A 21,711-nucleotide genomic window follows, 5' to 3' on the forward strand; every position below is an offset into this window, starting at 1 on the left:
GTGATCTAATGGTATATGTATATTCCTATGTGTGTGGTCAGAAACACAATAGCACTGGTTCTAACAAAGCATTCTCGGAGCTATGCATTGTTCTGAATTATAGTCTGAACTGGGTACTGTGAGCTTCCTCATCTCTACAAATGAGGAAACTGGGGTAGGGTGTACTACACGCTAAGCAGACTATATAAACACCATTGCTTCCCCTTTTTGCCTTCATAAAATGTAGAAAGGAAAAACAAACATATTCAGGCAAAGCCCTACCTTAGTTAAGTGTCTGGGGTCTAAAGCTTTAGTTCTTTTTATTCACACTAGATCCTGGTGGGCACTGGAAAAAGGACAAGAGAAACTAGAGGATGGGGTGTGGGAATGACTGAATTCAACAGAGACTCCCAGGGCTAGAAAGGCCTTTCAGCCATTATGAGCACTTGCTTGGCTCTGAGTTGGGTTTCCAGTGCCCACATGGTGGCTTGCTCCAGTTCCTGGGGATCTGGTGCCCTCTTCTGGCCTCTTCAAGCAACACACACACACACACACACATGCACAGTGCATTTACATACATACAGTCTTACACATAAAAAAATAAATCTTTAAAAAAGAATTTTCTGTCTTATACCTGAGTTATGTATGCCTCCTACATTCTGGAACCCTCCTTGCCCACAAGGCAGTGTATCTACCATTTTACCTTGTGGTTTGCTTCAAAGGAGTTATCCTCCTCAGGGAATGGCCACAGGCAAAGGCTACCATGCATAATCTCCGTTCCCAGGGTCTGGGTTGAAAGTCAGTCATACCTAAGAAAAAAGTTTTGTTTTAGCTATTAAAAAGCATCCAAGAAAAATAAAATAACCAAATGTGTCAACTTTTGTTAAAATCTGAACCAAAAGGCAAAACTTAAAACTTATGAAGGTCATTTCAAGCATAATGGAAAATGAATATAATCTATATGTTAAGTATTACTGACTTAATTTTCCTATGTATTATAATGATGCTGTGGTCATAAAGAGAATGTTCTTATTCTTGAGAGAGAAAAAAAAAACAAGAAACAAAAAATATTGTCCATAACTTACTTCCCCATGGAAGTAAGTTCAGGATTTTTAAAAGGAGACAGACAGACAGACAGACAGACAGACAATTATGAAATCTAAGTGCAGATGATCGGTGTATTCCTTGTACTGTTCTTTGATCTCCTCTGTAGGTTTAAACTTTTTTGTAAACCTTTTTATCTCTGAATAGTTTTCTTGTATAATCATGTCCTAGTTTTGTGGGGTTTTTTTTCCTTTTCTCTTATAATGAATTCCCTTTTTCCTCTCATTTTTTCACAAGTACCCAGTATTTCACACAGTACCCTCAAGGTCCCTTGCTGCCCCCAGAGCATAACATTCTCCTCAGGGCAGGGAAAGGCTGATAGCCAGGACTGAGAGCCCCTGTGGACACCGCGAGATCAAGGGACCCGAGTTGTGCGCCTACTCGTCCTTGGCACCGTGCACAGTCGAGGGTTACTGTGGCTTGGAGCAACATTCTGCAGTTTTTATGGTAGTCATTCAGCATGAATTCTTTTCTGTCTCCTAGAGAGAAAAGCCCCACTGGTTAATGTTAATCTCCATGTCATTCTTGGATCAGCCTACATTTTGGCCTTGTAGGCTGAGACCGTTTGCCAAAGGCTGTCCTTAGCCACACTCCGTAAAGCTGTCATACCTTGTGAATGCTAAGACAGGATTCCTTTGTCTGGGAATTTCTTTCAGTGGGCTCCTGTGTCCCCTGTGTGATACTCAGTTAAGTCTGTGAAAGGGACCTGGATGGTTTTCATCAGGGTACTATGCACTAACTCGGTACAGACCTCTTCTGCTCTTGGGCCAATAATTTGTGCCAGCTTGACATCAGCTGCTGGTCACTCACGGATGCGTAGTTTGAGCCTCCAAGAGAAACTGAGCAGAAGACACACACACATACACACACACACACATACACCCCTCCTTTAAAAAGGTTCAACCCATGTAAGCCTGCTAACTTTCCATGCAAGCCCTGTTCCTGTTAATAGACAGACTAGGAAGGCTAAGGGTGCCTGTCCCATGGAAAACTGTCTAACAGTGAGGCCTTAGGAAGGAATCCAAGTGCCATCTGGTTAAATAAGGTTAGTAGTCCCAGATTAAGTGGCGTGTTTGGGGACTGGCTTGACACTTCAGATAGGAATACCTCTGAATTCTCCCAGACTTGCTGCTGCAAAAACTGCCTTCCTAGTAAAACCAAATAGCCCAGCCCTGGGATTTAGCAGCTGATCGTCCACAGACGAAACTCTAGCTGCAGACATGTGTTTGGCCTGTCTTGCTGCCGGCTCTTGGCAGGCTACCAGTGGCCCAGTCAGTTCTTTGATTTACAACCCAGCGAAGCAACTGAATCAGCTCCTAAGGCACCATTCTCCAGACTCAGACTCCCAGGACTTTATAAACCGCCAAAATAGAAAGAAGAAACAACGTGGGTATGGAAGCCACGCTCGTCTCCCCCCCCCCCAGCCCAACAAGCCTGCTAGATCTTTTAGGGAGATCGTTTCTTTTTTGAATGGAAGTTGAGTCGGCCACAGTAAATGAGATCTATATCTATAAAACTGGGACATAGAAAATTTTTTTTGTCTAATAATGAGCTTTCGTGTTCACATCAGGTTCTTTCTTTGTGTGAGGTATTCAGAGGTAAGAGGGGTAGAAATATCTGTACAGCTAAACAGAAAAATGTGCCGGTGGGAGCCCATCTCTGCATTATATTGTTTCTTCTCCTAGACATGCCACTTTTGACAAAGGAATTAAATAGGTTATCTTGGAATAATCCATTGTCTGCCTTTGAGTAGGAGTACAAATATTCTTTCAAAAGAGGATCGGATTGTGAATAATAACGTCTCCTTACTGAAGCGCCCAGTAGTCAGAGTTAGGAAGGAAAGCGGCTGGAAAGTTGGCTCACCAGCCTTTCCTTGGAGGGGGCAAACCAAAGGTCCAGTTCCAGCTAGGCATGTTGTAATAGGATTCTCTAAGTCTTTTTTCTCTTAGACCTCAAGTTGCCCCCAACCATCATTTTGAATAAAATATATTTAAGTGTGAAAGATAATTTACTTCAGAATTATGAAATAAAATGTAAGAGGATTAAAAGAAGCCCGTTATCCCAGATTGCAGTCCCATCACTTGAAGGCAGAGGCAGGAGGATGGAAAGTTCAAGGTGAGCCTGGGCCAATCTCTACCCCAGTAACAATACCCCACGCCTGCCTCCCTCCCCGAATAGGTAGTCCAAGGGGCTGTTTGTACCAAGACAAAAACTTAATCCTGATCTTTTTCTCCCTCCAAGTGGCTTAATTGGGGACTGTAGTTTTTAATAATTAAATAAACTTCCAAAGAAATCTAATCCTCAGAGCACCGGAAGCTTTGGCATTTCTTTAGGAAGGCGAGTCGTCCTTGCTTGTGTGTTATTGATCTGTTAATGATGACACAGATTAAAAACTAAATCCCCTTTCTCCGTGGAGATGCACATGGGACTGGTACCCGGAAAAGCCGTCGATGTGGCCCTGCAGTTACGCTGTGACTCCACGGCGCTGCTCTCAGTTCGTTATTCCAAATGGATTCTGTGTACATTTTGTCAGCCATAGGTGGGAGGAACAAAATAATAGAACTTGTCTTATCATTTATCCTTTTCTCAGTCGAGGAAATAATTGGTTGGGATAGTTGAGCAAAAATATCAAAGTTTCCAGGTTATGAAATATTTCACTTCTCCTAATCATCAGTGTCTTTAATATCGGGCCACGTGAAGGTGATTAGGCCGTGCTCCTCAACTTAAATGTGTAGCTATTTAGTAATTTGCACAGTCACATGTCTGTGTCATTTTTAATTTAATTTATTATTTTGTATCTTATTTTAGCCATACCAGGCAGGTCAAAGTATAAGCTGGGGTCCATTCCTTCCTTCTAGGATTGCTCACAAGTGTTGTCTGGGTTTAAGTGCAGATGTGCATGTATATGTTCTTGTTCATGTGGATATGTGCACATGTCCACATGCATGTATGTCCACATGCCTGTGGAGGCCTCAGAGGTCACACAGAATATCTTTTTGGTTCTTTGAGACAGGGTTTCATTGTAGCTTTAGAGCCTGTCCTGGAACTAGCTCTTGTAGACCAGGCTGGTCTCAAACTCACAGAGATCCGCCTGCCTCTGCCTCCCAAGTGCTGTGATTAAAGGCGTGCGCCACCACTGCCCAGCTCAGAATATCTTTCTTGATCACTCACCACTTATGTTTTTCAAACAGGATCTCTCACTGAAGCAGGCACTCACCAATGGGCTAGGTTAGCTGGCCAATGAGCTCCACGGATCCTCCTGTCTCTACCCTATCGAGCACTGGATTAGAGTCATGTGCCAGCATGTTTAGTTTTTACATAGTCATTGGGATCTGAACTCAGGTTCTCATGCTTACATGGCAGGCACATCACCTACTGAGCCATCTTCCCAATGCCAAAACGTATGTGCTGTGTGTGTGTGTGTGTGTGTGTGCGCACGCATGTGTGTGCATTTGTGCTGTGTGCGTGTGCATGTGTGCACATGTGTGCTTGTGTGCTGTGTGTGTGTGCATGTATGTGCTGTGTGTGTGTGTTAGGGATGAGCATTGAACTCACAGCCTCCCGAATGTTCAGCAAGTTCTCTACCACTGAGCTTCATCCCCACCCCAACCGCTACATTTTTTAAGGTACTGTATGTAGTACACTGTTCAGGATTTCAGATCTGTAATTAAAATAAACCTCAACCTAGTGCCAGGCCCATGCCACCCTAACACAGACTGGGTCAGGTCATGTTCTTGTGTGCTCCATCTCTTTTGTAAAGTAAGAAAAATAATAGAAGCTACTTCATAAAAGTTATGAAAACTATGAGTTAGCATATTTAATATAAAGTGCTCAGGCCAGGTAGGGAAACACAAATACTGCCAGTCCCCAGGGGCTAAAGCGGAACATTCAGGAGTGCTAGGCTACTGCATACCAAAGTTACCTAATGTCACTCTGTCTCAAAATTAGTAAGGAAATATATAGTGCTTCACACACTGGAGAGAACCTGTTGCTTATCTTCTGCTTAGGACATTTATTCAGATAGTTTCTGGTCTGTTTTTACTACTGTAGCACACCGATGTCATGATAAAGCTTTGAACCTAGCAATACAATACAGACAAGCCAGATATGTCTGTCCCCTCAATCCTGGAATCATCCTACTGATTCATCCTAGGTGATCTCAGCCAGCTCCTATGGCCTCAGCCCAACCAAAATGACAGATACTCTCAGGCTTGTCTGTCATCTGCTCAAATCCAGTCTAGCCCAGTTTCCCATGGCATTTCCATTAGGATGTCCATAAGGTGCCATCTACCACGCTCCGCTCACTGCAGCTCTGGCTAGAATCTGATCTTGCCACAACTTGTATTGGCTCAGATCTAACTGGAGAAAGGGGTCCCCTGAGAGTATCTGTTGGCCCCTATTTAACCAACACACATCAAGTCTTTCGTGTTACTAGTTATAGAGGGGCTCGGCAGTGGCCAAGGAGTGTTCGCTGACCACTCGCACCAGCCTGTTGTCCAGTCGGCCTTGTCTTGTGGCCTGAATGAATCACTGTGTTGTGCGATGGGCAGGGCTCACCTGCCTGTGCTCCAGGGTGGCCTTTCTCTGCCAGCTGTAGTTTCAGACTCCTTCAGAACCATCTCATCGGTCTGCAAACAAACCAGCTGAATGGTTCCACTCTCGCACACCTTGCCACAGTCCCACTCTGAGTGCAGGATGAGCAACAGCAGTTGTAGACATTTGCACACTTGAAATGCGTACAGGCCCTGAGCGTGCTAGAATGATTCAGCCCTATTGTTTACAACAAGAAGGTCATATGCGATGTATGAGAAGCAGCTGGCGGTTTAGATACAGAACTCTAGGAAAGACTTTTCGCTCTCAAGGTGATAGATTGCAGAATAATTTAATGCCTTTGTATGTTGTCTACGTCCCTTCAGAACAGGGAACACAAGTTCCCTCCCAGTGCCCTGATTTCATACCACAGAGAGAAGACCAACCTAGTCTATGGGAAACCGTGTTCGCCCAACCCTATTTGCTCGTCTGTCAATCAAAAGAGAGCAAATAACTATCACTAGCATGGAACTTTTGGAATATGTGTGGTGTGTTTTTTGTTTAAACTTAGTCAAACAGATATTGCTCTTCTTTTTTAAAAAAAGAAAGAAAATGCCTCAAATTGCCAAATGAAACATGTTTCTCTAGCCCATAGAATTTGTTAAATTTTGGATTGAGATTTTATGAAAATAATGGCCTTGAATTATTTGTGATCATATGCTAGTTACATCTTTTCTACCAAGAGATCTGTAACTCGTTATTAACTCGGTGTCCTGAGATAAAGGACCGACGCTACACATGATTATCAAATCGAACCCACTGATTCCACTCAGGTTACTTATTTTATTTTATTTTTTGACAGGTCATAGAGCTGAATATATGACTACAAGGTATGAAGATACTTGATCATAATCTGTGGTCTGTCTCACTTTCTTTTCTCTTAAGCAAGAGCAATTGATAACTACAGAAGATCATCCGGGCATGGGGCATGACGAAGCCAGCACCTTGAGGTGCTTGGGTTCTCACCAGGTGACATGTGCTAAGGTTGTCCTTGGCGGAATCACAAAACTCCTTAGTAAGCAGTTGCACTAGAGTTGGGTGGGCTTCATTTATCTCATCCTAAACACATGAGCTTTTTGGATAGACTGTCGACACATTGATGATAATTTAGTTGATGAGTAATATGGGGTGTGGACCGACTGTATCAGTAAATGGAATCATCTACCTCACCAGTTCCTACTCCACTTGATGCTGCCTAAAAATTACAGATAGATTGAAATTTTTTTGGAATTTTAGATCTCTATCCACTTTTGGATCTGATATAAAATGTGAATTCTAACACATAGCACCTTTTACACACCCTTCCTCCCTCTGCCCCTTCACCCATCCATATAGGACGGTAAAGCTTCTTGCCGGAACATTTGGAAGCAGTTCTGGTCTGAGTTGGGGAATGTTCGTGGCAACATTTGTTTCTGAATGGTGTCTTTTGTACAGCAGACAGACAGACACACATGTTTGAGGCTGAGTCCTGGACGAGGCAAGAGGCACGGGAAGGTCTCTAACAGATCTTCTAGCTTCTGTATCTGATGCTTTGGTGCCCTAGGGTTTTGTTAACACCAGGGACCATCAATGGCCAGTTTGCAGATTCCCAGGGATGGTCAGAACCATGTCCCAAATGTAACTTGCCTATGCAGGTTAGCCAATCCGGAGTCTGTCTTAATTGCTTCTTTTACACGAGGCGACAGGCCCACCTGCCTGGACCCTCCATGGCAGAGTTCCAGGACACACCTGTGTCTCTGAGTGCTGTAACGTAGCCCTGTCTCTTCATGGACAGTCATCTCTTGATAATATAAAAATCATCATTAGAAATCATACATAGGATAATGAGAAGTGACGTCATCAGGTAGAGCTGATGAAACATTTGGCAGCCTGTTGTTGGGCTTCCTCATGGCTACCACAGTCCTTCCTTCATGCGCAGCTTGGAATTTAGTGTATAAAAATATCCCAGAAATGTTAGCTGTGGAAGGACAAGGTGTGCCGTCTCGGAGAGGGCTCCACACATTTCTGTGTTTTAGCAAAGGCTCCTTTTCAGCTCCAGGGCTCAGCAGGACTTCAGATGCTGCTGGCTGTATGCTCCATTAGTCACGGCCCTTCTGCTGGGAGCCTGAGGGTTTAGCCATGAGAGCCTGTACCAGCGGGTCTCTCATACACGTGTTGATTGCTGTGGTAATAGTTAATGAAGCTCTTCAGGGTCTCACAGAAATTCTTGAGACTTTCTTTCTAACCTGGGCTTTCCGAACTGAAGCCAAATGAACTTAAAAGGACATTAGTCCAAAGGACAGCTTCACAAAGGGCGAACACAGTCTGTGGCATGGCAGGCCTTCTCCTGCCCACCTTGCAGAGGCTGACCAGAACAGATGTGGAAATTGAGTCTGGTCATTTTGGGGCCTTAGCTTCCTCATTCTGAAGTAGTGCAGGGTGATCGATCGATGCAGGATTTGGCACCCAGGATGTGTGTAAGCCTGAAAGAGCATGTGTGCCAAGTCTGAAAGCTTATCCACCAAAGCCAACAGGCAGGAGAGTCCAGAGCCGCACAGAGAGGTGCGATCTACTGCCCCAGGGATATGTGGGCCAGGGCATCCTGCTTTCTACCGAAACAGTACCTCATGTAAGTCTGGACCTCACACTCCTAAACCACATTGACCTGTTTCATGAAAATGTTTACATAAAAATCAAACCCCGTTAATGCATGAGGGATGCTGGGCAGATGCGACATTACCTGGACTGGAGAATTACGAACTAACTAAAAACATTTAAATCCTCATTTGGAAACCTCTCAAAATCCGATTACTATTATTTTTGGTGTGTAATTCCATAAACCAAACAAAAACCTGGCCTTATAACATTTGACTAGATAGCTCACAATAGCAGTTTAGAATACCTGCCATTTTTCAGTATGGTACACAAAACAAAATGGCCAGTTCCAGCACACAGGAACACTGTAGTCTTCTAATACATACATCAAATCAAGTGGAAGGGAAAGGATGGGAGTGTTTTCTCCTGGGCTGGGGTGGGGAAGGAATCCACGATCCCCTGGCTTTGTTATTTTGATATGACCTAAGGGTATTTCATTTATTGTCTGATTTCTGCCATGCTCAGTAATTATATTCCCTTCCCTTAGGCCTCCAAACGTACCCCCTAAGCCCCAGAAACACAGGAAGTCCAGGCCCCGCTCCCAGTATAATGCTAAGTTGTTTAATGGGGATTTGGAGACATTCGTCAAGGTACTGCATCAGTCACCAGTGGCTGACCTCCCTGCTTCTCACTATAATGGTCTCAGCCTCCCGTGAATGAGGCAGGTCATTATGTACAAGTCTGTCCTGGGGCTCTTTGCTTCCCCCAGAAAATCAATATAATATTTCCTGAAGTCAGAAAAGAGAGAATATTTGGATTGAGAATCTTCTGAAGAAAAAAATAAATGTGGGTGTTATCATATGGTGATATCATATCATATCAAAGAAAAAGCCCATTTTTTTTTCCTTTTTCCAAGCCAAAATTTGCAGGAAAAGGGAAAAGACAAACTTGATTAAATATTTTCTCTTTACTTGTGCAAATGAGACGGCCCACTGTATATGTTTTTTTTAAAAAAAAATCCGTTTTAGCCTCTCTCTGAAGCAAGGCACGATTCTAGCTTTCTCATGACTTAAGGAATTCATTATATTGGATAAATTTTGTACAGCCCTGAAGTCTGTATCTTGTACCTCTGCTGTGTTTACTCTCTGCCTTCTTTCTCATCCTGTATTTCTGATAATGCTTCTAGCCGGGGACGAAGGAATTCTCACGCGAGACATCAGGTATTGTGCCAGAGGGAAGCAGGGGTCTCTATGCGCTGGCATCATTTGCGAGTCCTACCCATGCTTGGCTTTAATTGGAGTTTTTACGGTCTTTAAAAGAAAAATGTTTGCAGTTGGAAATTAGACAGTTTATAAATAGGCTTTACTTAGAAAAACCCGTGGGAAGTAGACACTAATTGAAGAGGAATAAGCCTCACCAATAAGAGTGCATGAATCCATTTTTACCTGATGCCTTCAGCAAATGCATGCAGTTTGTGTTAGGAAAAGCCAGTGTTAAATATCAAATACATATTTAATATTTAATTGTGGAGTCTTATGTAAATTGCATGAAAAAGAGACTTTCCCATTAGAGATAACATTTCGTGAAATGGGCTACAGTGTTTTTGAAAACTAACTATAATAGAAAAATGACATTTTAAATGTATGATACAGTCCATAATTTCTATGTTATAGACATCTTAGCTTCCTTAAAGATAGATCTATTTATTAAATCCGTGCACTAACAATTTAAAAGATTGCATTAATGCATGTGTGTGCTTCATACATGACACTTAAATACATCCATACTTGTGTGCATACAGAGGGAGAAATTAGAAACCTCTGGAAGCCTTGAAAGTGAGCCCTAACCCTGGGATTAAGTGAAAGACCACTGAACAACCTAAATCGCAATCACAAAGCCGTTGCCTTGAGCCTTAAGCTCCTATTGACTCTAATTTAATATAAATTATTGTCAAATTTCACTTGCTATCTAGTTTCCCACCCCATAGCTTATAGACAGAAGCTAGTTAAACAGAATGCGGGAAGCAATCAAAGGAAGACAGCAAGCTATGCCATTGATGGCCTGGCACAGGGAGAAGGCAGAAAAGCCAGCGAGGCAAAGGAACCGTTCTGCTCCCTTTGCTGCTGTGGTGCAGGAACAGCTGCTTAAGACGCTACAAACAGTAGGGATTTTAATAATTCTCCACTAAAAACTGTCAGCTAAAGGCAAGCAAACTGAGGGACTAGAGAAAGACTAAGGGCGTTGTCGTGAAAAATCCGTTGTGTGTGCTGTGCAGATGGAACACTAAAGAGTCTCTGGCACCCAGGCAACCGAGAGGTGCTGAGGTCTCTCTCTACTTCTAGAAAGTGAGTCTGAGCTCTCCTAAATTGCACCAAGAAACAACAAGAGCAAAACCGTCTTCCCACAGGGAAACTGAGACACAGAGAGATGGTTGAATGGTAGTAGCTGGAAAGTAGCCCATAATTTCACTCCTTGTTAAATATTTTCAACCCAAACAGCTGGCATCTATGAGATTAAAATGCTCATTATATTTTGATTACAAAGTGCACTCTATCTAAATGAGATACTGATCTTTGGGAAGAAATCAGCCATCATCTAAGGGACTGTGAGGACAAGAATGGTTCATATAATGCCATGAAGATGCGAACTCACTGAGTGCAAACAATTTTCTTTTAATCTTTTATTCTCTGTCTTCATGCTAAGTTCAGCAGAGATATAAACTAATCTTCTTTTTCATCACTCACACTTAAAAACTATTTGTCGCTCTTTTAAATTGCAGTGTGACATGAGTTGTTTGTAAAATGTTACTTCCATTAAGCCATGCTTGTGTCTTACAGAAAAAGATCCCTTCACGTACTCAGTAGATTTTGATGTGATCACATCACTGTTCATGAGCCAACTAGCCTTCACTAAAATGTGTTTTCCTTTTTAAGGCTCTTCTTTAAGGAATTCATAAAAACGTATGCTCCTAAAACAAATTAACTCATTAGAGAAACCTAATACAGTCTCCAGAAGTAATTGAAACATTAAGTGGCTTATACACTGATTGCCTTAAAGCTTGACAATAAAACTGTGTCTTAAGAAGCACGTTGCCCACTCTGGAGACAACGAAGACAGGGAGAAGAGTTTGGGCCGCCAAGAGGCATCATTCCCAGTCTCTCCTTCCCAACTGGACTGGGAAAGTTAACGGTCCAAATTGTCCTAGTATGTTAAGACCAAGTTCTTAACGTTTTGGAACAAAACTCCTCAGGAGTGTATGCCCAATGTCAGCTGATCCTTTTCAAGTCCTGAGTTTCCTGGAGAGATCTAATTCCTAAAAGATGGGTCTTAAAGGCCATGTGAAGCGACACCATCCCTGGTCATCCTTTGTAACTCTCAGAGTGCATGCCATCAGAGCATGTTTACCTGGCTTCTGTGGCCCCTCAGCTCATTTGACATCCTATACATGTGGCTTTTAAATCATTTCCAGCATTTTCTTAGTAGAGGATGGCGACCATTTTACAAGGTCTTGAACCAAGAAGGCCAACGCAGTCTTCCTTGTCTTCATCCTTAAGACGGGCTAAGTTTATAAGGCTCAGTAAGTTCTGATGCAGACTAAGTAAATACAGCAGGCTTTAGAGACTGCCATGGCCCCGTGGTGTGGGCTTAGCGATGTGGTGGGGAGGGTCCTAAGAATCCTGAACCAGCCAATCAGACAGAGGCACTGCAGTTGAGCCACAGGATTTCTTCTGACATACTCCACGCTGATCACTTTGAGTGATAACCTCTCAAAAGGAGCCGCTCATTTCAGCAGAAACACCTAAGTTAGGTTTGGGCCTTGTTGCTCTTGTGTGAGGCGATGGTATTATCCACTCTCGCCTCCCAGTGTGAGTTAGCTTCTTAGCTTTTCTAGGAGAGCATATGTTAAATGTATTTAATTTAGCCTGCTTCAGAACTGAAATACACCTTTGTCTACACATCTGTTTTGTCATCCTTTCTGTTGTTCTTCATTCTTTCAGGAGGATTTGGGGTTGGGGGTATTTGGAAGCGATCACCTGACTAGGGCAAGGCACTCTAACGACTAAACTATGAGGCTATTTCCGTGTGACTCGCCCCTCTCTGACATTTCCCGGTGTCCGTCTCTCCCCAGGACTCAGGCCAGCTTATCCCTCTTATCGTGGAAAGCTGCATTCGCTTCATTAATCTTTATGGTAAGCAGTCTTCACCGTGGAATCCTCATTTTAAAGCAAGTCGTGGGTTTGTTTCCGTAAGCATATTTGTTGCTGAAATTTTATTCTTGCGGGGGGGGGGGGGTTGTAGGGCAGGAGAGAGTTTCTCTTGCTCTCCCTTCTGTTGCCCGGAAGTCTTCAGCAGGGGTTGCTCACGTTGTCCCTTCGGGGTTGTAGGGCAGGAGAGAGTTTCTCTTGCTCTCCCTTCTGTTGCCCGGAAGTCTTCAGCAGGGGTTGCTCACGTTGTCCCTTCGGGGTTGTAGGGCAGGAGAGAGTTTCTCTTGCTCTCCCTTCTGTTGCCCGGAAGTCTTCAGCAGGGGTTGCTCACGTTGTCCCTTCGGGGTTGTAGGGCAGGAGAGAGTTTCTCTTGCTCTCCCTTCTGTTGCCCGGAAGTCTTCAGCAGGGGTTGCTCACGTTGTCCCTTCGGGGTTGTAGGGCAGGAGAGAGTTTCTCTTGCTCTCCCTTCTGTTGCCCGGAAGTCTTCAGCAGGGGTTGCTCACATTGTCCCTTCTGTCACCCCGTAGGTCTTCAGCATCAGGGGATTTTCAGAGTGTCTGGTTCCCAGGTGGAAGTGAACGATATCAAAAATTCCTTCGAGAGAGGTAACTGGATGTCTCTCCCCATAAGTAAAACGTGTTGAAAAACCTCTCTTCTGTTTTCTGCCCTGCACACTCAACTTTGAGCGGCCCCCCAAGCCTCCATCTTGCACGGGCTTCGTTGTGGGAGCTGGGGATGAGTTATTTCTGTGAAAAGCAGAAAAGCCTATGAGCTTGGTCCCTGGGTTTAGGATTCACATTGACTGGTCATGGCATGGGTCAAGGTGGCACCTGGCAGGGTTCTAGAAGGGGTTCTAGACTCAGCCTACATGTGGGGTGGGACATCTTCCCACTTCCGGTCTCTGCCAGTGGCCCTCTCCGTCCTCCTACCCTCTTGCCTGGCTCCCTTCCTGTGGCCTGGGTCCGTGCCTTCTTTATGCTCATGATTGGCTGAGACACAAGTTGGGCTAAACTGTTAATGAGTGTGTTATAATTCTCAAAACCATACACCAACCTAGTGTCGGGAAGACCCAGAACCGAATCAAAGTCTCTTTTATTGCTGATGGTGGGATTTGGCCAAGGTATTCCAGTCTTAATTTTACCTGTTTCCTCATATGCAAAACCCCAGGGTTATTACGTGGTATACATCTGACCTATGAAAAAAGCTGACCCTTTAATGATGCTGTTGGGTTTTTTTGTTTGTTTGGTTTTTCGAGACAGGGTTTCTCTGTAGCTTTGGAGCCTGTCCTGGAACTAGCTCTTGTAGACCAGGCTGGCCTCGAACTCACGAGATCCACCTTCCTCTGCCTCCCAAGTGCTGGGATTAAAGGTGTGTTAGTTATTAACACTTGCCAACTATCATGATTTGCATCGCATCTACTTCTGGATTTATCTGTGCCTTCCCTCTGCTCGGCAGTCAGTCAGAGCAGAAATGCCGAGTGGTGACGGCACGGAGTTTTCTGCCATCTCCCTGTGTGTCCTGTTGTCTCTGACCTAGTGTTGCCATAGAGACCTTTGAAGTTGGCCACCTTGGTTGAAGAGGTAAACTTGGCACCACAATGTCCTTTTCTGGTTTCCAAGTCTCCGACCAATACAAGTGGGGCAGACCAGTCTCCCATCAGCAGCTAAGCACGCCACGCCTCCTACCTGTGGTGAGGGCCAGTGGAAGTGGCTAAGCCCACACAGAGCTCTTTGTGGCCACCACAGACAAATGAATACTTTGTTATTTAACCTTGGAAATTCCTCTTGATTATGAATACCTAAGTGAGATTTTTCTCTCAAAGGGCAAAACAAATAATAATAGTAAATAATAATAATAATAGTGATTCTGCTGAGTTCGCGCTCAGCAATTTTCTGCCCTATAAAACAGGGAAGGGAAGCAGGAGGCCCCCGAGAATAAGCTCCCCCAAAGGCAAGCCTGTGTTAGGTGTAATGACTGTTCTGTGAGCTGTGGGAAGGAAGACCAGGCCTGCCGGTGCACAGTGGAGTTCGATGTACGGCTCTGTGCCATGCTGTGCTCTGAAGGAATCCGATTCATATTCCTTCCCAGGGAGGGAGGGTAAGGAGCCAGATATTATCTTAGACCCATTTGCCCTAAAGGAAACTAAAGTCCTGGGAATGAGTAAGGGTTTATTTGTCAAGTCTCCTCCCCTGGCCCCAGAGTCTCCCACTGTTGAAGGCGGCTTTCAAATATGCCATCAGCCCACCATGCCACCTCCACGAACAGCTGCTGTCTTAGTGCGGGTGTCCGCAGCCCATGTCGGGTACTTCTGGAAAATGTTGCTGACCCGCGTTGCATAGCCAGACCAACCTCAACTGTATCACTCTCCCAGACAAGTAAGAAATGCTGAATGTAGTTTTTCCTAGTTCACGTCAACCTAAGCTTACTGGATTTAGCTTTATAAAAAAGATGCTGGGTAAAATTATAAACCCTACAATGTTTTATTTTAAGATTTGGGCAAGTTCTAAGGGAGTGTTTGGTAGCATAAGGCTTTTTTAAGCTTTATTTTAGCCAACTATTTTTAGGTTAATCATGGGGTAAGATATCTAAACCAATTATTTCAATTTTAGTACCATGTAATCTTTCAGAGAACATAATTAAAAGACTCATATGTCCCTGTGTGTGTGTATGTGTACACTCGGATTTTTGTTGAGAGAAAAAAAAAGAGTGCTGTGTATATAACAAATTCTCTTTTAGGTGAAAATCCTTTGGCCGATGACCAGAGCAACCACGACATTAACTCTGTGGCCGGAGTCCTGAAGCTCTACTTCCGGGGGCTGGAAAACCCCCTCTTTCCCAAGGAAAGGTTTAATGACCTGATTTCTTGTATCAGTAAGTGAGCCTTCCCCTCTTCCATTTTCCTCATTCTTTCCTCAATGGAATTCTTTTCCTCACCAACTTCCTGGAAAGGCAACTACCCTCGTTCACCTATCCCGACCCCAAGCCCCATTTATTCCACCACCACCAACCTCCTGAGGCCATTTGTTTCCTTCTCAGTCCAATGTGAGTCACCTTCATCCTGAGCTGGGTGGACTTTGTTTCTGGACACCCAGGGGCTTCATGGATCTGGAAACTGATCTCTTGGTCGCCAAAAAAATGAAAGAAAAAAAAAAAACAAAACAAAAAATGTGCCAGGTGCCAGGAAAACAATATAAGCTTGGAAATGTAGCCTTTTCCGTCTTGATTTTCTCAATTGATGTTGAAAGATCTTTTAATAGTCCTTCAAGGAATTAGGTAACATGAGATGAAAGGCCATTTTTATAGCACGCGAACACCAAGTGGAAATTATCTGTCTGTCGCAGGGATCCTGAGCCTATAGGCAGATGTGTGCCATGAGTGTGAGGCTGGTGGTTAGTCACCAGCAAAACACTGGTGGTTTTTCCTTCAGTGGGGGATTTGACACTTCACAGAGGACACTGAAAATCACAAAAACACAGCAGCAAGCCTCAGTTAGAACCGCTGTCAGACGTCCTGAGTCTGTAAATGCAGAACCGCTCTCCGTCCGTGTCCCCCCCTAGAAGTCCAGCTGACCTCGACCACGGACAGTTTCCTGAGAATCACATTTCACTCTTAAGAATAAAACCTCCCCACCCCTAGTCCCGCCCCACCCCATCCCCAAATCAGACGCCCCCTGAATTAACAGGTTTCTTGACCTCTGCTCTAAGGCCCGTTCCCCCTCCCCTTGGTTCCCTCACTATCACTGCAAGTGAGCTCCAATTCCAGGTGTGCTCCTCCCTTCCCTCCCCGCCCTTCCATCTTGTTCACAGATTCAAACAGGTGAATCCAGTCACTGTCCACTACGGCTGAAAGCCTATTTCCTGTGTCCCACATAAAAACATCCTTCCTGAGCCGGGCGGTGGTGGCGCACGCCTTTAATCCCAGCACTTGGGAGGCAGAGGCAGGCGGATCTCTGTGAGTTCGAGACCAGCCTGGTCTACAAGAGCTAATTCCAGGACAAGCTCCAAAAAAAACCACAGAGAAACCCTGTCTCGAAAAACCAGAAAAAAACAAAAACAAAAACATCCTTCCTGATAAGGCCAAGTCAGTGAAGTGACTCGATCCTGTATCCTGTCTTCTCTGGGAGCCGGACTCTGTTTCTACTGCCTCGCCTCACCTGCCCGACTCTTTCTAACTGTTGAAACATGCAGGGTGGCTCACCAAACAGCATACGCACCACACCTCCATGCCTTTGCCCAGGCTGTTCCCCTGCTAACCTTGATAGCCACTGCTACCCGCTGTGAAGGCTTTGCCAACCTGGCATTTTTCCAAGAATGCCAGCCATCCTCCTTCTCACCCCACATGGGGTTAGTTAGTCACCTTCCCCTTTACCGGTATTCTACTGTATATATCTGTTTTAGGGTTTCTGTTACTATTATAAAACACCATAGCCAAAAGCAACCTGGAGAGCAAAGAGCTTATTTCCTCTTGTACTTCCAGGTTAACAGGCCAGAGCTGACGGAAGTCAGGGCAAAAATCCAGAGGCAGGAGCTGATGCTGCAAAGGCCAGTGGGAAGCAGTGCTTACCGGCTTTTTCCCTATGGCTCGCGCAACCTTTCACCTAGGATCAGCTACCCTAGGGTAGCACCGCCTCCAGTGAGCTGGGGCCCTCTCACGTCAATTACTAATCAATAAAATGACCCGAGGGCTTTCCTACAGGCCAGTCTAGTAGGGACACCTTCTTAGTTGAGGTTCTGTCTTCCCAATGACTATATCAAGCTCACAAAATAAACCAGAATAACATTTGCATCCGTTTCTTTCTCTTTTCTTCTCTTATTCCCATTGTCCACACTGTACTTCTATAAATCTGTCTCTGTCTCCTCCCACAAGACAATGTCTTTAGGGTCGAGGTCAAGCAGCCAGGCCTTGCACAGGCAGCCTGGGCTCACATCTCAGCTCACCACAGGCTCTCCATCTCTGTGACGGTAGAAAGTCCGTAAGCCTGCCTCGCCGTTGTCTCTCATTGGTGCAGTGAGCAGAGCCTTATTTGGTACACCACAGGGCTGTAAGAACTCAATGTGTAATACATTCAGATCCCAGGAAGCGTGCACCTTCACAATGCGGTGCCCGTGGCTGGCTGTGCAGCTGGGGAGGGCTGCTGAGACGTTCAGGTTTGTAGCCCACACTTGCCACGGTTAATTCTCAGTACACAGTAAGTGTTGAGTCCATTGTTATTGGTAAAGCTGAAATGAAAAGAAGCACAAGTTAGCACCGGAAGTCCCCTTGCTGGCATCAGCGAAGTCCTGGCTCTCAGTGTATGACAGACTCAGCTGTCAGACTCCACAGACATTCCAGGTAGATACCCTGTGTGGAATTTGGATGGGTGAGTGGTATGAACATCCCATGGTTTTTTCATAGCCTGAGTCCTTGCAGTGACTGCCGGCCCAGCTGGTCATGTCGAGAAAGTTCCTCACGTCTGTACCAGAGAAGCTAAGTCTGGTCACCTGTGTCTTTCTGTGGTTTCCTGAGGATATATATCATGTCAATCAAATGCAACAGCTGGACAAAGACCATGGGGCTGCATGGCCAGTTAACATCATTGAGTCATTTGACGCTTTCAGGGTGAGAAGCAGCATTCCATTGTTGGTATTAATAATTGAGGTCACCTGATCAGGAAGATTTAGGCTCAAATCCTGGCTTTGCGAGCTTTCTAAAGTTGGGCCAAGGTTAATGCTTAATCTTAATAACTAACTTGTTTCTTCAGTTTCATAGAGTCTATGTGAAGAAAAAATTAGACAACTCAGGTAAAGTGTTTAACGTGGTGCGTAGACAAAGTAAGCCTCTATCGGTGTCACCAGTCCTCATTTCTGTGACAGCTGTGCCTCAGGGAAGCCCAGGTCACACATGCCAGTACCTGATACAGCCACTTACCAGTCTGTTCTGCCAGATGTCTGTCTCTGGCATAATTTCTTCAGGTGCCTGTAGAAATGAAGTTGCTCTGTCCAAAACATTAACTTGGTTCCAACTCAAGGTTTTTCAGCAAATTGAGCTTACCAAAATATGCAGACTAAGACGGAGAAAATGAGAAGTATATGGAATTCTTTGTGTGTGCGTGTATGTGTGTTTATATAAGTATATGTGTATGTGTTTGTGTGCATGTGTGTGTGTGATGGTAGGGCACGCATGTCATGGTGTACATGTGAGACCAGAGGACAGCCTTCAGGTGTCAGTTATCTCTTCCACTGGGGAATCCAGAGATCCAGTTCAGGTTGTCAGACTTGCAATCTACCCATCTCCCTGGTGGTCAGTGGACTTTTTGCTTTGTTTTGTTTTGTTTCCAGTACTGAGGTTCAAACCCAGGCCTTGCGTTCCACCAGTGAGCTGCATCCCCATTCCAAGAACCACGTCTTACAGAAGACTCAGGAAGTGTTAGGGTTGCATACATCTGGGTGCATTTGCAGCCCGGGGTTTAACTGTTTAGTCGAGCTGCGAACTCCCATATGTGCCGAGCAGTCTCCCTCAGTCATGGTTTCCTAATAAGTCTGATTATTTTTAGTGGACAGCTCTTCAGCATGGAAGGACTTTCAAGGACGCATGTTTGAATCTCTCCTTATGTAACATCCCCTTTATATAACAAGCCCCTTTTCTTCCGATCACTAGCCTCTTTAAAAGGAGAAGACTCTGGCTAATATTGACTGATCTCTAGATCAACACTTGTTCTTACCAACATGACCGTGGTATGTTGGCTTAAATGTGAGAGTAGCATGCCACTCTGATGTCGTATTCATCAATGCTCAAATTTTGGTGTTGCCGCTGTTGCTGTTTGTGAGACAGACAGACAGACAGATCGAACCATGAAGCATATATGTATGGAGTACAGCTTTCAGGACTTGGCCCTCTCCTTCCCCTCCACTGAAGCAGGATCTCTCTAGTTGACTCTTTGCTATGTACTCCAGGCCCACTCTTCTGCCAGCTTTGGGGCTGCCTTCCTTCTCGGCCTCCCATCTCCCCCCATAAGGTAATGGGATTACAGGTTCTCGCCACTGTAGCCAGACTTCTAGACTTTAACTCAGACCCAGAGGTTGAACTCGGGACATCTGACTTCAAAACACAGAGCTTTCTGATGACTCCAGGACTCGATTCTTGCATTCAAGAAAGTTAAACTCTAGCAAGAAAGAGAATAAATACGGTTATGGATGTCTACAACATAAGCTAGTGTTGCTGGGGATGCTGAGAGCAAAAGTTTCAGAGGGGAGAAATCTCGGGGTCATAGGCCGTTTTTACCTGTGACATTTTGAGTCACAGTGATTGGTTTGATTTTTCCTACTACGGTCATTTCATATGACAGTTCACACGGGAAGGTCTCCCTTTCATTCTTCCTCGGAGCTTATGTAGGTTCCTGAAACACCAATCGCTTTCTGCTTACCTATTTTTGGATTGTTTGAAAGAATCCTGCGTGTGTGCTTGAGTTGCTATCCTGCCTCTCTCTGTGTCTCTGCAGAGCCTCCTGGGAAGCTTAGACACATGTAGTAGAGGGGGAAGGGGTGTAGCAGCATTCTCTGTGGGTAACGTACGCGAGCCATTCCCCAGCTCGCTGGAAACCTCCTCTAAAGGATGGTTTACCCAGATGAGCACATGATGAAATCAGATTAAATATACATTGGAAAATGACGGGCCTCATTGCTTCTCAGTTTCTCACCCAAACAATTTTATTTTTGCTTCTTTCAACTGGCTGCTTTCTGAATGGCTCTGAGTGCCCTAGGTCCCACCTGCGGTCTGGGCAGCATGGCTCTGGATTCCTGAGGTATACAGCCAAGCAATTATTCAAGGAAGACGTGGATTTTTTTTTTTTTTTGCCCCAGCCTGGTTGTGGGCCCAGACGAAACATTTGCACTTCAATTTGCATAACGTATCTCATTTAGGTGACTTCTTAGACATGAGAAAACATTTTTGTAGCAGCAGATATTTTTCCTGTCATAGAAATAATTCTAAAAATACACAAAAAGCACACAGGACAAAATACTGTCGTTTCCTTCTCCCCCACCCCCGTAAGCCAGCACCCAAAGAGAAGCAGTGATGTGTTCATTCTGAGCATTTGTGCATCCGTGTGCACACAGTGCTTTTGAAGCCAGCGTGGAAGTACGCTGTCCTTACTGCTTGTGTGTTCCTCCTCCTTATCATCTACAGGAAACAGTAACCCTGTGACCTCGCTGTAATTAATCACCCAGCTTTAACAATTCTTGCTGCTCGGTGGGTCTAGCTCCGCTGGCCTCAGCTGTCTTCCCTGTGACATAACAGCATGTATGGTGTGTATGCATCTCTGGGAGATGAGAAATTCTTTTTCCATCAGTGTTCTTATCACAAAACAGTGGGGGATCGTTTCAAAGTGGTTGGAAATGGCTTAGAAGCACATAGAACAAAATAATAATCCCACGGCCCAGAGTTAAACAGCAGCATGAAAACCACTGAGAAACAATGTGTGTGTGATAAACATGATGTGTGTTAACACATGAGATTACCCTGATACCACTGTTACACCCTAAAATCAGCAATTCCTCGGAGCCATCAAGTAGGCAGTCCGTGCTTTTTACAACTAGCTAATATGCAATTAATCTACAGTCACTGTAGGAAATTATTAAATAAGAACATCCATTGGTCCTCTACATGGGGAGAATGGCAGCTCCTCTCCGATTCTGCACATAGTACCGACATACATGATGCATCCTTTCCAAACTGTAGTAGTTCTTATAGTGTATAGTTCATCCACCGGAGAGCACAGGGCACAGCGTTTTAGTCTGCTCAGTTTTAGACAAACATTATCATGATTGATTTTAGGACATTTTCATTATCCCAGAAAAAAAATCCCAATTGACAAACCCTAGCAATCACTTTTTATTCAACTGTAGCCATAACCACTCCCAGCCCTCGCAGCCACAAGTCCGTTCTCTTTCTCTATAGATGTGCCTTTTCTGGTTGTTGCACATAAATGGACTCATACACCTTTGGTGTCTGTAACTGGGTCTTTGTCTTAGCATGTATCATAATCAGATACTCACCCTATGTTACTGGAAAATAATAACTCATTGTATGAGCAATTCTGCATGCTTTCCATAAGAATTCATCATACCATGTAACAGCTAATCAGTATGCAGTTTCTTTTCAAAATGATGAAAATATTCTAAACTTGATAGAGATGACATGTAACACTGGAATATTAAGTTCATTAAATTTATTTTTTAAATGGGTATTATATGATGTATGGATTGTAACCTAATAATGCTGT

At 44.4% G+C, this 21,711-nt stretch overlaps 1 protein-coding gene across 2 annotated transcripts in view; it reads left to right on the forward strand.

Moving 5' to 3' along the window:
* The window catches only part of Srgap1 (SLIT-ROBO Rho GTPase activating protein 1), a 284,359-nt gene that overhangs the window by 225,366 nt on the left and 37,282 nt on the right, over window positions 1–21,711 (forward strand). Inside the window, exons 11-15 of one of the 2 annotated variants that reach the window (XM_057757527.1) lie at window positions 6,476–6,503; window positions 8,795–8,897; window positions 12,377–12,437; window positions 12,980–13,057; window positions 15,189–15,323. In XM_057757527.1, coding sequence (XP_057613510.1) covers window positions 6,476–6,503; window positions 8,795–8,897; window positions 12,377–12,437; window positions 12,980–13,057; window positions 15,189–15,323 — 405 coding nt within the window. Of the gene's footprint in view, window positions 1–6,475; window positions 6,504–8,794; window positions 8,898–9,433; window positions 9,468–12,376; window positions 12,438–12,979; window positions 13,058–15,188; window positions 15,324–21,711 lie in introns of both variants that reach the window. The other variant, XM_057757524.1, reaches the window with a different exon arrangement.

This window comes from Chionomys nivalis, chromosome 25 (assembly GCF_950005125.1).
Source record: "Chionomys nivalis chromosome 25, mChiNiv1.1, whole genome shotgun sequence".
In the NCBI taxonomy this organism is placed as follows: Eukaryota; Metazoa; Chordata; class Mammalia; order Rodentia; family Cricetidae; genus Chionomys; species Chionomys nivalis.